Here is a 19,592-nt window from a genome sequence, read left to right as displayed (position 1 = left end):
ATAAATTTATTAAATACATTAAAATTTATGAAAATAATATTTATTATTATATTCATTTGTAACTTTATATAACTATATATATTGTTGATATTATAATTTTATTTTTTTATTTTCATTATTTATAATTATATGTTGTTATTAATAGTATAATTAAATATTTTTAAAATTATAAATAATAAATAAATTTATGTAATATTTATTTTTGTATATTGTAATAAAATGTTCACATGGATATTTAGGTAAAATACAATAATCCTACATCATCCTCACAAATCTCTTCATTTTGTGAATAGTGAAAAAAATCATCCACCCTCTCCCCCCATCCACTCCCCCACCATCAAAATCCTTGAAACAAACACAAAAAAATTTCCACTCCCTCCTACCTCTTGGAAACAAACACACCCTAATAGATTAAAGAATTATTTGTCATAGGCCCTATTAATGCCTATTACCACCTAATGGTAGACGAAGTCCGTGGTGGGATGCCTTATGAAGAAGAAAAAAAAACAGAGACACAGGAGAGATGCAAACTAAGTGTGCAAAATCAGAATTCTTTTTTAAAGGTTATCGTTATTACATGTGTTTGGGACTACTTATCTTCTTCCATATGTATTTATACTTGTATTCTGATAGTTATTTTACACACAAAAAATCATTGCTGTATTTCATATTCTCTTTCTTTTATGAATGAAAACATTATTCCCCCTCAGATTAAATTGAATGTTTAGTCTTAATTTCATTCTAGTCTTTCATCTTCAACCTAACTCCAAATGTCACATTTTAGTGGCAATTTTTGTTCTAGTTACTGTGGTGCATAGTTAATCAGATAAACTAATAGAGGTCCTTCTGTTTAAGGTAGATCTTTTATACATTGTTCTTTTTCTCAAATAGGGCAATCTCTTCCACGGAAGGTAGTAGTTCTATCACGCATCAGTAGAAGTCTGCATTGCTAGGAATTTTAGACAAAGGAGATTTTTTACAACTTTCCCTATCAACTATCAACCAGTGATACATTCAAATTAATATGAATCTATCTCATCATTCCGAAAATAACCAGTGGTTGGAGAAATAAACCATGGCAGATAGTTTTAACCCTCTATCTTACCTCACCAAAGTTATCATTTTATCACGTTAGCGAAACTTTTCAGCTACTTCTGTTTTTTAACTGAACTTGGCACTTACTGCTAAACTTAAAATGTAGCCTAGTTTCATCACAGAATGGACAATATAATAGTGACACCTGACACACAAAGAACTTTGAAGTTACAAAGAAAAAATGCCATCCTCCCCCTTGGCCCAAAACAGAAAAAGAAAAAGGAGAAAACAAAAATAAGCATTCTGTGAGGACAGTGCATAATAAAGGAAACACTGACAGATATTAAAGGGGAACTAACAAAAAAATTTGAAGTACTGTATAGGAAGTGTTGGTTAACGTTTTTCCTTGACAAAGTCCACGTGAAATCTCATGTGAGATTAAAATTTGATGCTTATTCTGGTTCACTAATAAAAGTTACAACTTGATGTTATAGTTTATGAGAGGTAGCATAGGTTATAGTAATTTGCAACTGAATTGCGTTGTATTGTACTTCCATGAAATGGATGGTTATAAAACCCCTGATGATAATAAGGTGATCAAATTCACCATGTAGCACATGAAGCGCATGACATAAGCGCATGAAGCATCATCAAATGTCAGAATACATTAAGCTTGGGAATCAGAAAAGCCTAAAGATCAGTCAATTTTGGCAGAAGGCCAAATTGCAACCTCAGAATACCCATCTTCAGTAGCACATGCTCTGAACATGCCTGTTGTATTATAAGGCATTGCAACTTCTCCTTTGGCAGACACAGCAATCAAACCAAGAGTGCCTTTTGGCGTGCGCTCATGTACAACACAAGTCGCAGCTTCCTCGAGAGAAAGACCCTTAAACTCCATCAGAGCAGCCACATCTCTTGCCACAGTTCCTCGTATTATTGCTTCACCTTTGCCTGTTGCCGAAACCGCACAACGTGCATCAGCATAGGTCCCAGCACCTATGAGCGGTGTGTCACCAATTCGGCCAACCATTTTGTTCACTAACCCGCCAGTAGATGTTGCAGAAGCTAAATTTCCATTACCATCAACAGCCACACACCCAACAGTTCCAATTTGACTATCACCATTAGCAATTGCTGTTTCTTTCTTAGTATCGTTTTGGATAGGTTGGGTATAGTCAATCTACATATGTGTGAATCAACATCGTTGGAAGAATAAAAAAAGGACTTTCAGGCGATTAATGTAAGAAACAACCTATATGGACTTTCTTAAGTATGTTTTAGTAATATTGTCTAATTAAAATTAGAGTTTCACTTCAGCGATTATATTACTATTTAATGCAACCTATATTAACAGATGATTCAAAATGAAATTTTAATTTCGACTTGAGAATGAGAATAAAGCTAAATTTGCATAAAAGTTTAATAAAAAAACGAAAAGAAATTCGAGTTTGGATTAGAAAATAGTACGAAATAAATAAAATATCAGCAGAGTAAATGCATGTTTGTTTTCAAAATTTGGTACCTGGACCCTATTGGCTTCTTTTGCCTGCTTTAGCCTTTCAATATTTTCTGCAGTGATAAAATGGCTTGAATCCAGAGTCTCAACGCCCTGAAGAGGAAGGATGAACAATGATGGAGAAAGACGAGTGTTTTTTGAAGTTATAGTAGTAATAAATGACGATGAAAATAAAGGGAAAGGAGAGAAACTTGTTGTCTTGCAAATTCCTCTGCTCCATCGAAAGCGAGATAAATGTGAGGCGTTTTCTCCATGACCAATCGAGCGAGAGAGATGGCGTTGACGACCGTAGTGAGGCCGGAAACGGCTCCGCAATCCATAGTGGTGCCGTCCATTATTGAAGCTTCCATTTCCACGGTGCCGTTAGAAGTGAGCACAGATCCCTTCCCCGCGTTGAACTGCGGAATGTTCTCCAACTCCCGAACCTAAACACACTCCAAAACACAAAACGAATCAATCAATCAATCACCATACATACATAATACGTACTTGTCATGTTGATTGATGTGATACATACGACGCGCTCAACCACGTCGAGAGGAGGCAGTTTGGCTTTGAGAGCTTCGACGCCGATTTGGAGGCAGTGGCGGAGGGCTTCCTCTCGCGGATGGCGGCGCTCCGGTGGTAGTGAAAGAGGTATGTCGCCGGCGCCGCCGTGTAGAGCTATGGCCCAACCCATATTGTTATTGTTTGTTGAGTGTAGTCTGTTGTGAAAACGACTCCCTCTTAACTTCCCACACTACGGCCTAGTGGCAAATATTATATCACTATTACTTTGACCCGTGAAACGCACGGGATTTAACAAAAAAACTTTCACACTCCTTACTTTTAACAAAAGAACCAAATAGAATGTCGATAAGCACATCTTACGTATTACAATTGGAAAATGATACTTTGAGAATCTTAGTATATAATTATGGGTTTAGAAATAAATATATATAATAAAATATAAATTTGTAATTAAATGATATAAAAAAATAGTAAAATAATAATATTAAGAATTTGTAATGTGGTTGTATAAAAAACTAAAATTGTCAATGTATTATTACTTATATTTTGTCAAAGATCGCAGCATAAATATAGTATAGGAGTACATAAATAAGAAAAAAAAAATCATGTAAAAGACTTCCTTTACATCTTACATCAATTATAAGAATTTTATTTTGCACATATTTAAATTGAAATAGTTTTTAAAAATATATTTCAAATTAAATTATGTTCTGTATTTGATGATATTTTATTTATATTTCCGCATTTATTTTAATATTTAAAATAAATACATAAATTAGTTAATTAATAAAAAAATAATGAGATCATTTTTTTTTCAATTTTTTGTGTTGATCTTTTTTGACAACTAATTTGTATGCACACTTGTGTCAAATGTAGATAACACTCTTCCTATTAGAAATAATTAGGCAAATGTGATTATGTTTATCAAGCATATCTTTGAACTCTTATTTATTTTTTAACACATGTGAATGTAGTTGTAAGTTGTTTTTTGTGGTTTATTTTTACACTATAAAAAATAGATTGTTTACTAACTACTTGTTATATTTCTTCGTTATTTTGATAGTTGGGGAAGTCTCAACTTCATTGGGTACATGAGTTATTGATGTAAAAGATTAAATCAAATAATTAAACCATTTAAAAATGTACTCATCACTTTAAAATAGTTGGGTATTATGAAGTACATGATATTTTTTTGCTATATCCGTATTATATTAACTTTTTAAAATAATATTATTATGAATCACATTACTCTAATGAAAAAAAATACACATAATTCAAACAAGTATTATATTATTATTTATTTATTTTAAAATTTATTGTATAAAGTATGTTTTTTAAATGATGGTAATAAAATGTTCAAATAAAAAATTAATTAAGTAAATTATTTTTCATGTAAATAATCAAATGAAAAATAATATGTAACAGAAATACATTTTATTTTATTTTAAATTTTATTATAGTTAATAAATTTATATTTAATAATAGTATGTAATATTTAAAGTTTCCTTTTTTGTAGGTAACATTGAAAATTCAATCGTGAAAATAGATTTTAATCTAATGGTAAGTTTTGAAAAACAAAATATAATTCAATTAAAAGATATTAAATAATATAATATTTAGTAAAAATTATAACAGTATAACTTAAATAAATAAAGATGAAAGGGGTGTTTTCTTATAAAAAATAGTACTATATTAGTTTGAGAAAGAATCACCTTTAAAACTATTGTAATTATATTTTGCAACTTTATTATCATAAAAGGATCTAGGATGAATAATGAATTTGGATATATGTAAAGGTTATAAATATATGAAATAAAGATTAAAATTTGTTACCCAATAAAGATCTCTTATCCCTCAATTTTATTCAATTCAAGAATAGTGAATGACAATAAGCCTATACAAAAAGAGGAGACAACAACAAGTATGACTTTTCACTTACTTAGGTTAATCCATCTTCTAATCCAATTCAATTAGTTTTGGTTGAAAATTTTATAATTGAGTTCATTTCAACTTAATTATAACTCATTTTATACATATTTGTTAATAAGTTTAGTATGATATTGGAAACCTACTCTTATATTTGTTTATGGATAAATTATATTATAATTTTTTAAAATTTTAAATTAATTTGGATAAACTTGTTATAACTTCACCTATCCACTTATTTAAAGTTTAGAATAACTTTTGTAAAGATGGTTTTATTTTATTTTAATTAGATTGACTATTGAAAATTATATTTTTTAATAAATAAAATTTCAGAATCTTGCTCAATCTACTAAAAATTGGATTGAACTTAATATAAAAAGTGTTGAAAGTCAACCCAAGCTGATATTAAACCAATTCGAATGAATCCAAACTAACCCATCAACCCATTCTTTAAATACTCTCATTATTTATTTTTCTGTAACAATCCATTATGAAATGAAACGTTGGATCAGGAATTTAAGGCACAAATTAAGGTACGTTTACTCCTAATTTATGTGAGTTTATTATAGCAATTAAAAAGATGCCATGTAATGACCTTTCTTCAGCTTCATTCTCTTTTTAATTTCTGGTCAGTTTCAATTGGCAAATGAAATTGTGTGTGACAATTGGTTTTTGTGTCAAATTCCTCCCCCCTCTCCCCATTGGTCCTTGTGAATTGAATATTGTAACTCCCTTAGATTTTAAGGACTTTGTCCAAATTCAGATGCTAAAGCAAATTCTCCTATTTTTAATCTGTCTCCACTGAGTCATATTTCCTTTCTCACAGTATATCCTGACAAAGAACAAAACCACACAATGACATGCCTACTCAGATCATGTTTCTCTGTTTGCTCGATGCCCTTAGGTAAAGTGAGAAAGCTAATTTCCTTGGTTAATATTTTGCTGTTATACAGTTCAAATAAGAGAAAAAAAAAATGACAATATTTTCACTTTTATTGATCCCATTTCATATTCTCTCACAATTTTCTGAACTTCTGGCAGATGATCACAAACTGACTTCACCCGCTCGTGCTGCAGTGAAGAAAAGCATGGCATTTAACAAAAGCGAGGAAAGAAACTTTAATAGCATCTGCAACGACAATTTGTCACGGTCGAGCAACAAATGCAACACCAAAAGACTAGCAAACAAACCAATAATAAAGGACAAAGATGTTGGTGGGGTTCCCATTGGAAATGAGTTCGATCATTCAAGTTGGTCACTCTCCAAGGATGAAGATTACATAGTGTTTTGCTTTGGAAAGGATGTCGCACAAAAGAACAAAGGTGTCAATTCTGAGGCTCTTGTCAAATGTCTCAATGGAATGCACCAACCTCCAAGGCCAGTGAAGAGTAAGGTATGCACATCATAAAATATATGGTTACCCTGTTTGGCTGTTGGCTGTTAGATAAACTTTGATTTCCGTTACTTGGTGTGTGTGAATTTAGCAGCTGAAATATGGTGCGGATGAAGAACAAGGAAGTGTCTGGAACATTCATGACAAAAGATCAAACTTTAGCCAGCATCGTAATGATGAATTTGATGGAGCTTCTGTAGTTCAGTGCCACCACCCTCAACTATCCTTGCATGAAAAGGAACAAGTGATGGTAGACATGGGCTCACAGAAACATAGGAACATCATAAGAAGGGCTTCCCACGTTGAGGGAACTGAAGGGTCTGCAGCAGAATCAAGAAACTCTGACCAAACTGAAGGCAGTAGAAGTTCTTTTGCCTTCCCTGTGTAAGTTAAATTTTGTTGGAACTTTCATCAAAGTGTGTATTTATAATAATAATCTTAGGTAGATTAGATTCATGGTAGTAATTAACATGATGTTTTGGTATAAAACAGGCTAGCTTGGGAATGGATTGGAAGCCCTGTACAAATGCCGAAATCAGAAGGTTTGCAACTAAGGAAGCACAAGTTCAGAGCTGTGACATTTCAGTGTTGTAGATTCTGATGCCTCTGCACATTCTTTCATTTTATTATTTTGTATTTCCTCAACAATGAATTCTTTTGTCCAGATTGTAGTCAGCTACCATATTGTACTCATGTTCATAGTAAATCACCACAACTTCTTCCCATTTCATCTTCATTCTACTCTTTTTTTTTTTCCTTTACCAAATTGATTATTATATTCTCAAACAACACTAATAATAACTGATTTTACTTTTACATTTTCTTATCTTTTGTCTTTTTCATTACACTAATTGTCCCATTTATAATTTTATCATCAAATATGTAATATTGTTCAAAAAGTTATGACTTTTGTAGATTTTTATTTTTTCTAAAATTAAAATTCATCATTATTTATTCAATTAATACTGATGCATAAATGGTAAGAATTTTAATTAAAATCTATTTACAATATTGTGAACATATGAAATCTCTTTTATTTTGAGGAGTGGATTTTTCTTGTTGACATTTTATTTATCACTATTCCATTTCAAATTTGAGTAGGGGCTTATTAGTTTCCTTGTATACCCCATCAAAGGAATAGGTTGGAATAGAATTACGAACACATTTACCAATCATAATATACGTAAGTTTATAGTTTCAGTCAGACAAATGTATGAGAAGTTTTGAATTTCAGGTGATACTTTGACACAGTGAAAAGTAAAAGAATCTATTTAATAACTCAATAACTCAATAAATTAATATTTTAATTAAATTTGTTCTATTTTTGAATTTAAAATATTATTATATTATTATAAAGAGATGTTAATTAAATGAAAGTTTTCTACTATTTATGGTGTGAATTATTCTTATTTGAATCCCAACACATTCAGGTGGATGGCATGAACATAAAAGTAAATGATAATTAAAAAAAATATTTAAATAAATCTTGCAAGAAAATGTGACATGATCAATTGATTAATTCAATGAATTCACCTATAAATTATATTATTAATCAATTCAATAAGAGTTATACAGGGATCAATAATAACAATACTATTTTTTTTTATCAGCAAAATAATAACAATACTAATAGTATTTTAAAGTAAAATGAATCCGCAAGGTCGTAACTTTGTCACATGTTTAGGCCTTTAAATGTGTAAATTGGTTTTTTCTCTTAAAATAAAAGCTGTAAATTTCTCTCTTAACTTTAAAGAACATTAAGAATGTCTTATTTTAAGTTTGGAATCCCAATTAAAGTGAATAATAAAATAAGAAAAATAACTAAAATTAACAATGAAACATTAAGAATCGCTAAAACAAACCATAGTTAATATATCAATATATGATATCAAATAAAATATTTTCAAAATCTAGTTTAGATCTAATACGAAACTAAATCCAAATCCAATAAAATAGATTAAACAAAATTTAAATTCAGTTTAACTGGATCAGATCAAATTGATTTGAATTTTTTAAAATTCAATTTAAATTGGATTAAATTTAAATGAAATCTATTTTGTCAATTAGATTAAATTTTATGTGTAATTGACTTAATCAATTTGATCTTTGTATTGGTCGGATACGGTCCCAACATGACTTGAGTCCAGTCCGTCTTGATCCCATCTGAATTCTATTCGGCCTAAACCCAGTTAGTTGACTTAGCTCAATCTTAGTCCAACCTAACCTAATTTCGATTGAATTCGATTTGAATTGGTCCAACACAAGTCGATTGAATGTGGGGCTAGACCGACTCAACTCGACCTGAAAATAGGTCAACTCAGTTTTACTTGACATGGATTGACTCAACTTAGCTTAACATGGCCACAACCTGATATGAGTCTAACGACAAAAAATAGGTCAAACTCGACTTGGTTTGACCTGACCCAATCCATCTTGGTCCCACCTAGGTTCATCTAGACTTATATCCGACTCAACTTGGCTCAACTTGACCTACACTTAGTCGGACTAGATTCGGTCTTACCTAAACCTTACATAACTCGATTAAACGTAGTCCAACCCGATATAGGCTCAATGTCGTATGCCAATAAGAGCCCAACTCAAATTTACCATACCTGAATCTAGGATTGGGTTGACTATACTTAACAAGAGGTTGTATTAGACTTGAGTCCAAACTAACTGTGACTTTAACCTAATTGATTTGACTCGATTCAAGATTGAATTGGACTTTAACTCAAGTTAACTCTAACTTAACTCAACTTAGGTTTTGAACTTAATTGGTTCAACTTGGGTTTGAGTTGAACTATCTACGGTAATGATGCATTGGACTTTCTATTTTTGTCTACTATATGAGTAGTCTTCATAATCCATTCTTTAATTGCAAATTTTCAACCTCCCAATGGGATGAGTGTTATCTAGGGGTGGCAATGCGGGCTGGCCCGCGGGTATGTGGGCTAGCCCGCATAAGAAATATTTATTAAAAATAATAATTTTTTAAATAAAATTTTTGAATTTTTTATTTAGATGCATTAAGTAAATGGTCTCATAATATTATTTTCATGAAACATGCGTAATAAGATGTTACTAAAATATGAGGCTACATGAAGAAAATATAGGAGTGTAGAAAAAAAATTATACATTTTAAAGTTATGCGGGCCGCCCCGCCCCGCACTTGGCCTGCGCGAGCTGCAGGTTATGCAGGGTGGACCTAAGCGGATCAGCAAGTTAAAATAAGCAATCCGCCCCGTGTTTTTTTCAGTGGACCACGGGCCAACCCATATGAACCGCCCCACTTTGCCACCCCTAGTCTTATCATTGTTGGGTTAGTGTGAAGAGTTACCTATTAAACCATAATAAAAGTATTACTAACAACACAAATTTGGAGGGTTCATCTTTAGGAAATTGGAGTATGAAATCCTTTGATTGGGTATCATATAGAACATTTGGAAGGCTAGAAATCAGATTGGTTTTTAAGGGTAAAATCTTTATCTATGATGAAATTTTGCTTTATGATTTATGCATTGTATTTATAAGCTTGTGTTATAGAAGGAATTGATTCGGTAGTTATGAAGCATTTAGTGCAATTGCACTTAAATATCAATTAGCCATTACCTTTTTTAAAGGTTTATAAGGAATGAAAGATTATTTTTCACCTTTGTATAGGGGGTATTAGTGCTCTTTACCAATACATACATTTTTCGATGTGAATAGAAAAATCAAATGCAACAATTAAGAATGTATTGAATACATATGCAACAATTAAGAATGTATTAAATACATATAATAACTTCTTATAATGTAAAAGCTTTAAACTTTTATAATAACGTTTGATGTCTAAAATTGTGTAAAATAAATTTGATGAAAGCCAAAACGTTTGTACAAACACACTTGAACTAAACCATTTTTAATAAAGTGTTCTATTTTTATAATGTAAAATACTACGCAAAATACTAAAACTAAGGAAAAGAGGTACAGGACAAATTCTTTCTACATCCAATCTTTTATGCTTCTATACACTTTTTAAATTTTCAAAATTGCCCTTTATTCTGAAAATAAAAATCCAGAAATTAAAAACTACATTCCAAAAAAGTAAATTTATGATAGATTATTGTGTTCTTAAAATGAAATTCTAGAATAGAATTCTAAAATTAAAATCCTCTTCTAAAAAACTATTTTAGAATGTAAAAAATATATTATAGAAAAAAATTCTAGAAAACAAAATCTGAAAACATATTTCAGAAAAAAAATTCTAAAATTTAGAAAAGTGTTTCAGAAATTCAAATTGAAAAACGTATTCCAAAAAATAAAATCCAAAATGTATTTTTATCCATGCCTCCTTTTATTTAAAAATTGGATTGAAGTTCAAATTTGATTGGGTGAAAAAGTAATTGCCCAATCGTAGATATGAAAGCATATGAACGTCTAGTGTGTTGTTAGATGATGCAATGGGTATTCAATCCCCACGTTTTCTTCTTACACCTCCATAATATTTTTAATACCAAAACTACCCTTCATTAACAAAAAATGTTGAATTTATTTTTTTACTTGTATAATTCAAAATATATTGAAAATATTTTTCAAACTGTACAGTTAAAAAAAATAAATAGAATTTTTTAACAGAGGTGCATGAATAAAACGGCTCAATTCCCCAGAGCGTACACTTTTCTTGTTGTGTTTGTTTCATTTCTTTTATGTAACAGAAAAAGTATGAGCATCTCTACATGTGAAGTTCGGATACGGCCAAAAATCGAACCGTTTGTGCTTCCAGTACGCTGCCGACACGGATATGCGGCGGGTGCATGCACAATGCGATGTCGAACGCAGCTGTATGGGCCAGATACGACCTTCTTCCAGGACACGTCGGAGGAGGCGCAGTCCACTCCTTGGACACGCCGGTCCACTCTTTAAACCCTTATTTCACATAAAATTTTAACTAAAATCTCAAATAAAATCATAAAATCTTAAACAAATCATTTAAATAAAAAAATATATAAAAATCTTAAGAAAATCAAGAAATAAAAAAGAAAATTAAGAATAAATAAAATATTTTTTTCCTTAAAAAAATTTATAATTTGAAAAATAAACTCTATAAATATGAGTTAGAACATTGCTGAACTCAAGTAGAAAACGTAAAGTGGTAAGTATTACAGAAAAAGAAAGAAAAGAAAAAAAGAGAACATGTGGAGAGAAGTAAGTACCTATCCAAAGTTATAATATTATATTATAATATCACTTCCACACTGTTCAATTGTCCATTCAATAAATTCCTTCGGATTCCAATGTTAAAATTCTTAAATTTTTTTCTTTGCCATTAGAATGCATACCTACCATTGTTACATAGAAAAGGTATATTTTTCATATAATTTACATAATTTACGTACAATACAATATTAATTTGAATTTATTTATTTTTATTAAATTTTTAATAATTTTCATATAACAAAATTATACTTTTTCATATAATTTACATAATTTACGTACAATACAATATTAATTTGAATTTATTTATTTTTATTAAATTTTTAATAATTTTCATATAACAAAATTATACTTTTTCATATAATTTACGTACAATACAATATTAATTTGAATTTATTTATTTTTATTAAATTATCCGTATGTATCTGGGCTTCATAGATCTCTACTCTAATAATTCCCTGCTAGTATTGAATTATAATTATGTTATTTAAATTATATGTTAAATATTGTAAAAGAAATTATATATAATGAATAGATAATTAAATATTTTAATTTACACACATATATATATATATACACATTAATTTTTATATCAATTGATGAGATTAAATATTAAATTATTATATAATATCTTCACCAAATTAGTCATTGATCGAGTTATACAGGAGTCGATAGATAAACACAAGAGAAAATAGATAATCATCAAATGGGTAGACGCACAGAGGTAAAAGACGTACAATGCCTAGTAATCTCAGTCATCACCGAAGATAATTTTAGGATCCATTACTTTCTTTCATTCAAGATAAACAGTATTATCAAATAAAGAATAGGTCTTCAAATTTCCACCTGTTTGTATATTCCAGAAAACAACTTTAGAACAAAAAGCCAAATTTTATACATACTTTGGCATTGTCAGCCGTAACAGTAGCAGCTCGCAGATGTGAAAAAGACGGTCCACAAATCAATACATACATGTATATATATATATATATATATATATATTATATGTATGTATATATGTATCTAAGTATCTATGTGCGTAGTACGTATACATATAACCACTGTCAATGGGAATCAGCTGCTAGAAGAAAACTTGCAGCATGCCACTTCGAAGAGAAACTAAAACAAATCAGGTCATGATTAACTCTGCTTTTGAAAAATCCGATCCAAAGATGTGGTGAAATTCTGTATACAGTTAGACCCGCGAGAACACATTTTCACTTCATTGAACATGCTCGTTTAGTACTTCATCACATAAACGGCACAACTTTACATATTTGTTCAGAAACAGGCTTGTAAACAAATCAATCTCTCTAACACATACCTTACCATTTTGACTAAAGGGACCTATCGTGTAGACACATCAAACAAAAACTAGTGACCTTACAGGTTAAAATCTTTGGATTTGAAAACAAGTGACTGAAGATGTAACCTAGCATTAGCAGCAGCCGCAATAGATTCCTCGTCTTGTTTTTCCTTGGTAATAGCAACAGCAGCCATATAAGCTTTTCTTGCTTCTTCCATTTCCTGTAAGTCCATCTCGTCCAAATCATCCTGTTAAACGTTTACTTGAAAAGGTCAACATCCAAGGATTAGATATTTCTACATACTAACACAATTTTGTTCTAGAAAACAAAGATATACACTAAGAGTCCATTTGGTAGATAAGGAAGAAGTAGAATGGACGAAACAGAAAAGGTAGAATGGATGAAACAGAAAAGGCTCATAAAACAGACGAGAAATAAACCAAACAACCAGTATTGTTTTCACTCTCTCCCTCCTATTTTCATTCTACCAAAGAAGGTATAAATGTATAGTCTCGTACGACTTGATGATGCAGTTCTTACCAAATACCCCTTAACTAAAGAGAAAAGAATGAATAGAATCACTGAATTTGTAAGCATGCACAAGTGGAAGCCACGGGCATCGATAAACAAGTTATTCACGTATCTTGAACCAGTAAGGCAATCCAAATCATAGTGCTGTGTTGAAATTGTTACCACATATATAGCAGCATGTAGAAAAATATGCTGTGTACATTTGAAAAACATTCATAAACTCACAATACTAGGCAGATGACTGAAATCATAAGGCTTCGCATCATAATCGTCAGTGTATTTTGCAGTGTCAGTTTTTGATAATCCTTCCAGTAATAATGTGAATGATGAAATATCTGCTTGCATGGAACCTAGCTCATCTTGAAGTTTCTCTACTTTCTTGGTGGATGTCATCGCTTCCCATTGTATCTTCTCCAGAGCAGCTTGCTTGTCTGCAAGCTTAATCTGTGGAAAAGGAGACCTGTTAATAAGTGAAAGAAATACTTTATCCCTAGGGGATATAAGGTTGGCTTGGCAGTAAAAGTGGACGGGAGGGAGGAATAGAAAGGTCATGCGTTTAAATCCCGGCTAACAAAAACTAACATTTAACAACTAACATTTTGTGATAATAAAATAAACACCTTTAAAACCTCCCCCTCCCCAAGGAAATGAGCGTTCCTTCCCCCTATATATTATCAATCACAAACTAAATTGGATAAGGCAGGATAAGATCTGAACTAGCATTTTATTTCAATGCATTCTATGATTGAGGTTTCATAAAGTCCAAATAAACCTATAGTAAAAATTTCTGTGGGGCAACACACGTCAAATTTTTAACCGTACCAAAAACTTAAGTAGAATCATAAACAAAATCAACACTGTCAAAGTTAAACTCGTTGCAATTGTTAGCCTTCCAACATTCCTTAAGCATTCGCCTACTAAAATACACCAGAATTATTGAATCAAACTTTAAACATAAAACTCAAAAGCCAGCATCATGTTCCAGATATATATGTATGAAGCGTGTGTATTAAGTCAATAGGTATCATAAAGTCTAAGAGTTAAACTAGCCTAACGTAAATGATATAGAAAGACCTTATGCCAAATTACTAATGGGAAAAAAATTAAGAAGCGGATCATTACTTTAGCATCAGAGAGCTGATGTTGAGTAAACTTCAGTAAAGTGTCCTTTTCTGAAGCCTGGTGTTTCAGCTCATCAAGTTTTAAGTTAAAAGCATTCAACTGGTCTCTCGTGTTTTCTGCTGACTTTAAAAGTTCATCTTTCTCCAACAATTTCTTCTGAAGTTCCTCTACCTGCTCCTTCAACACACCCAACTCTTCACCTTCTCTTGAAGAAAACATGGAATAACCATCAGCATCATTGCCAACATTTTTTCCTTGTTCTTTTTCTCCATGATCCCTTTTCTTTTTGGCAGGAATAGATTGCGCAACATTCCTACTTTTAGAATCTGTTACCTATCAGAGGATGTAAATGATTCAGTACAACAATCACAGTAAAGAAATGTCAGTCACTCGATCATAATGCATTATGAGCAGAAAATTTAACATTTATATGAGAAATTTTTCTTTCAAAAGAATAGTTACGACTGCCATAAGAACAAGACGGGGAAAAAACTAAAATAACAGCAATAAGCAAGTTCAATCTATAGTAAGAAATTGGTACAGATATTTATAAATTGACCTTCAACATTTGGAAGTAGGACTAAAGGTTACTTGAACGACATAATACCAGACAATATATGGTCAGTCAGAAAAGCCTCCGGATTCGAATAACAAAATCCTACATCATACCAATGGGCCTAGCAATCCTTCACTTGTGTTATCTAAAATTATTATATCACATTATAAACAAAAAGAGCTTTCTGCTCACCATCTTACCGAAGGTTCAATTTTCACAGAGTGAGTCATGGTGGTAGTGGTGTCAACCACCTGGTTTGAATCTCAACTTCTAAGGAAGCAGCTGCTGTAAAGTGGCCGTTAACCCATGTGCTAACATGGTCAAATAGGGATTAGTCTCCCAAGCAATTCAAAGGGCCTAAACCAATAGGGATACTCATGGGTTCAACAAAAGGGCAAAAAGGGGAAGTTAACTATTCAAACAAAGTGATTCAATTAAGTGCTGAAGTATGTAAAAGGTCCGATACACAAGCACGTATTCTAAATATAATATGAAAAAAAGGACAGTCAGCAATGCACGAATATTTTTCATAACATACAAAGGATTGAAAATTATTAAATTTCATATTCAATTGAACAAGTATCACTAGTACTACATTATTGTTTCAAATCAGGAGATTGAAGAGACAAAAATAATACAGATTTGTTATGTCACTCAAAATATGTCACCATTTACATGAATAACTATCATATTCAAACCCATCCACAAAAGTTTCCCAGAAGTAAATGTGGGTAGACATTAACTTATGATTATGGAGACATGTACAACATGCATTTAAGGAGCAGTAAAATGTATCCAATGTGGTAAGTTGGAAATATACAGAGCTTTTATGGCATCTGTGCTTGAGGAGGAAATAGGTAGTTCCACAATTTTTCATATAGAACCTCCATCATGGAACTACTCATAAATCTAACGCAGACAGAATAGGCAAAATCATGCCACACAAGGATACTTGTATTAATACCAGAGACTCAAAATTAGGTACAGCTTCAGCCAATATTGATAACTGCAAGTGCAGTGTGACAGATTCAAGTGGGAGTTTAAACAGAAGGAGGGAAACAACAAAAACAAGTCTGTATGTATCATTGCAAGGTTGTCAAATTCTTGAGTTAACTCTTATTTATTAGGCGTTTACTACCCACGTAGAGAAAACAAGTTAACTAACTACCAATCAAACTCTTTTATAAGTAAACTTGGATAAACTCTTTAAACTTATGTAAAGTCGCATAAACTCTTGAAGCAAGTCAAGAAGTTCGAAATCAAATGTATACTTTGCCCTTCATTGACCCTACAATAATTTATTAGGCCTTAAATGATTTGATTTGGTTATTTATGTAGTTTAATCTTTATTTAGCACTAAAGTACTGTCATACTTCATCATAATGATTTGCTACTTTTCTTTATTATGAAGTTGAGATGTTGAATAATTTATATATTTTAAAGTATTATTTTATGCATATATGGCATTTATAAATTGTTCATATTTATTTATATTAGTTAACGAGTTGCACCTATCAGTCAGGTCTACGGAGGTTCTATAAGTAAAACAGCCTTGATTGCAAGTGCCATGATAGAATGCCAAAACGGAACGAAATCCCTAATTGCTTCCATGATTGAATATGTAGAACAAGATTTATGTAAGATTACAATAAACCCAATAAAAAGGGAAATTTCGAAGAAGAATTCAAAAAAATTAAAAGAACCAAAGAGGGAAAAAGTGACCCGGTCTTACTCTTTTAGACAACGATTCTCTTGTAGGTGTCTTGGTGTAGATCATGGAACCACGCCGCGTGAACGAACGGCTCGCTTTACGATCCTAATCATAATTAAGCAATACAGTACTTAAGATAATTAAATGTAAATTCAAGAACACCAATTGTCAAAAGATCGCCATAAAATAAAATACAATAATGTTGTTGTTGTTGTTGTTTCCTTTTCCTCTTGCGCATAAACAAAATCAAAATCTTCCTCTTTTTTGCGTTACCCTGAATTCAGAAGAAACGAGAACGAAAAGGGTTCAAGGGTTAGTGGCTTACGATAAGTGACTGAACGAGAGGGACAATATCGACGAGATCGTTGAAAAGGACGCGATCCAAATTGGTATTGGGCGCTGCACCGGACGCTAACGTGTGCTCTTTGGATGAAAGCCATGAATTGGTTTCAGCCAACTCCGAATTCTCCTGCAAATCAACGTAATGCTGCATTTTCTTCTTCCCTTCTCGCTGCAGTGGAGAGGAGAGAGAAAGCTAGAGAGAGAAAGACACTGAGGTGACTGCACTTTGAAAATGCCTCACTCCTCTCTCTGGACAGACAAAACAAAACAACGGATATTCATCTTTAAATCACAGAAATGCCCCTTCACCTTCCTCTTACAAACGCCTGCTATTTTTTAATTTATATTCAATTCTAATCTATTGAATTAAAAAAAGTTCTAATATCCAAAAAAAATATAGTTTTATCTCAAAATATTAAATTTTAGATGCTAAAAATGTATTCTTTAAACCATTTTAAAATCTCAAATTCAGCATTTAAAATTTTTAACCATATTTTTAAAAATTTGAGAAACTGTAGTGAACTTTTTTAAACTTAGAAGGTAAAAATAAATTCATTTCAAATTTCTAAAATTATAGACATAGTTAAATTAAAAATTAATTTGGGATTTTTAATTTGAATAAAAACGTGTTTTAGTTTTTTAGTTGTTCTTTTTTGTGACACTTCAGCTACACTTAGGGGTAATAAGCACTTTAGTTTATTTACTTTGACATTTCCATTTACTTTTATTACTAAATTAACCTTATATTTTTACATTAAGTGGATATAATCTTCCAACAAAATACCTTCACTGAAAATTATTGCATCTCTTATTTGAGAATATTATTTTTAATTTGAAATTTTTTATAGGGATTAAAATTTGAGGGGAGAAAAATAGACTCTAATTAGTTTTCGCCCTCAAGAGAAAGTATTGATGACTATGTCAATCTTACTGCATATTTCGAATTTCTATTTTTTCTTTTGTATACCCTTTCTTTAATTTTGCTAAATAAAATCAAATTTACCTAGTACCATATTAAAGAAGATCGTGCATCTGAGGACGAAAATGTCACGTTGTGCATAGCCAAGAGTTACATTATATGCAAAATTATGGCTAATTATAGTTGTATACTTCATTCTTTATTTATTTATTTATTTATTGTTGAAAGAGATAAAAGAGAAGGAGAAATTATAGACATCATCAATGTATTGAATTTTTAATCCATCTAATAAGGATAAAGAGGTTATAGGATAAAAATTTCATATAAAAAAATTATGAATAAGGATTAATTCACGGACTAGTTTTTTAAAAGAAAAAAAATGTTATATAAAATAAGAATTTAAGTAAACATTTATTTGAATATATATATATATATATATTAAAGTTAATTTACTTTAGAATTAGAGTATTCAAAATTATACCGTTTCGGATTTGGTCGGTCATATACCGATTAGTCTGACCTGTCAGGTGGCCCAAGGCCAAGATAACTACGATTTAAGGTAATACATGTAGTAGGGGTGGCAATGCGGGCTGACATGCCCCGCAATTGGCCCACAAAAAGTGGGTCGGGTTGGCCTGTCCCGCATAAAATTTGTGGGCTGATTTTTCTAACCCGCCCCGCATAAGGGTTAGCCCGCGGGCCTGCGGGTCAGTCTGCATAAGAAATATTTATTAAAAAAATAATTTTTTAAATACAAATTTTGAATTTTTTTTATTTAGATGCATTAGATAAATGGTCTCATAATATTATTTTCATGAAACATGTGTAATAAAATGTTATTAAAAATTTCAGAATATAAACTATGAGGCTACACGAAGAAAATATGGAGTTGTAGAAAAAAAATTATACATTTTAAAGTTATGCGGGCCAATCCGCCCTGCCTCGCACTTGGCCTGCGTGGGCTATGGGTTATACGGGGCAGGCCTAAACGATCCGCCCCGTGTTTTTTTCATCGAGTCGCACGGCCCACCCCTAACATGTAGACACATGATTATTATTCTAATTTAAAAAATAATATAAAATCCTAAATAATATTTAATTTTTATTATAAAAAAAACTAACGTCTCACTATTGCATTTAACCTTTGATGACTATTGAAACCTGAATAATCTATCCATTTTAGAAAGACAAAAAAATACTATTAAATATTATAAAATCATTGAAGATGTTATGAATTAGGGATTGAAGGTAGTTTCTTCTTGCACCTCCATCACTTTCTTCTTGCACCTCATACTTAAAAAAATACTCCAATTATCATTTGATATTTTTCATTGAATGTTTTTTCTTTAATTCAAGGATGTGAAATTCAAAGACTTATAGGTTATAGAATCTGAAAGTTAAATTTGTGTTTCAGATTGTACAATATTTATATTTCAGATTGCACAAATCCATAATACAATTTTGTATTTGAGATTGTAAAATTTGGAATGGATAATTTTAGAATTTTTTATAATACGAGGCTAC

The 19,592-nt window shown here is 31.2% G+C and overlaps 3 protein-coding genes across 3 annotated transcripts; 1 reads left to right on the top strand and 2 right to left on the bottom strand.

The window, feature by feature from the left end:
- Positions 1 to 1,549: 1,549 nt before the first annotated feature.
- Positions 1,550 to 3,366, bottom strand: ASPGA1 (N-terminal nucleophile aminohydrolases (Ntn hydrolases) superfamily protein). Its single transcript, XM_068608449.2, has 4 exons — positions 3,072 to 3,366; positions 2,746 to 2,979; positions 2,561 to 2,647; positions 1,550 to 2,218 (listed from the first exon to the last, which is right to left on the bottom strand). The coding sequence occupies exons 1-4, from the start codon at positions 3,231 to 3,233 to the stop codon at positions 1,733 to 1,735; spliced, it is 969 nt and encodes a 322-aa protein (XP_068464550.1). The 5' UTR covers positions 3,234 to 3,366; the 3' UTR covers positions 1,550 to 1,732.
- Positions 3,367 to 6,007: 2,641 nt separating this feature from the next.
- Positions 6,008 to 7,068, top strand: BASL (breaking of asymmetry in the stomatal lineage). Its single transcript, XM_068605576.2, has 3 exons — positions 6,008 to 6,384; positions 6,479 to 6,768; positions 6,877 to 7,068. The coding sequence occupies exons 1-3, from the start codon at positions 6,079 to 6,081 to the stop codon at positions 6,983 to 6,985; spliced, it is 705 nt and encodes a 234-aa protein (XP_068461677.2). The 5' UTR covers positions 6,008 to 6,078; the 3' UTR covers positions 6,986 to 7,068.
- A 5,632-nt stretch (positions 7,069 to 12,700) lies between these two features.
- MPB2C (movement protein binding protein 2C) lies at positions 12,701 to 17,430 on the bottom strand. The gene is made up of 5 exons (XM_068608448.2): positions 17,133 to 17,430; positions 16,829 to 16,912; positions 14,541 to 14,873; positions 13,644 to 13,862; positions 12,701 to 13,134 (listed from the first exon to the last, which is right to left on the bottom strand). Exons 1-5 carry the CDS (start codon positions 17,298 to 17,300, stop codon positions 12,964 to 12,966), a joined length of 975 nt encoding a protein of 324 aa, XP_068464549.1. The 5' UTR covers positions 17,301 to 17,430; the 3' UTR covers positions 12,701 to 12,963.
- Between the last annotated feature and the right edge of the window lie 2,162 nt (positions 17,431 to 19,592).

Source organism: Phaseolus vulgaris, chromosome 3, assembly GCF_051622355.1.
Source record: "Phaseolus vulgaris cultivar YP4 chromosome 3, ASM5162235v1, whole genome shotgun sequence".
Taxonomy (NCBI): domain Eukaryota; kingdom Viridiplantae; phylum Streptophyta; class Magnoliopsida; order Fabales; family Fabaceae; genus Phaseolus; species Phaseolus vulgaris.
Note: the sequence above shows the minus strand (reverse complement) of the source record. Positions and strands in the feature narration are given on the sequence as shown.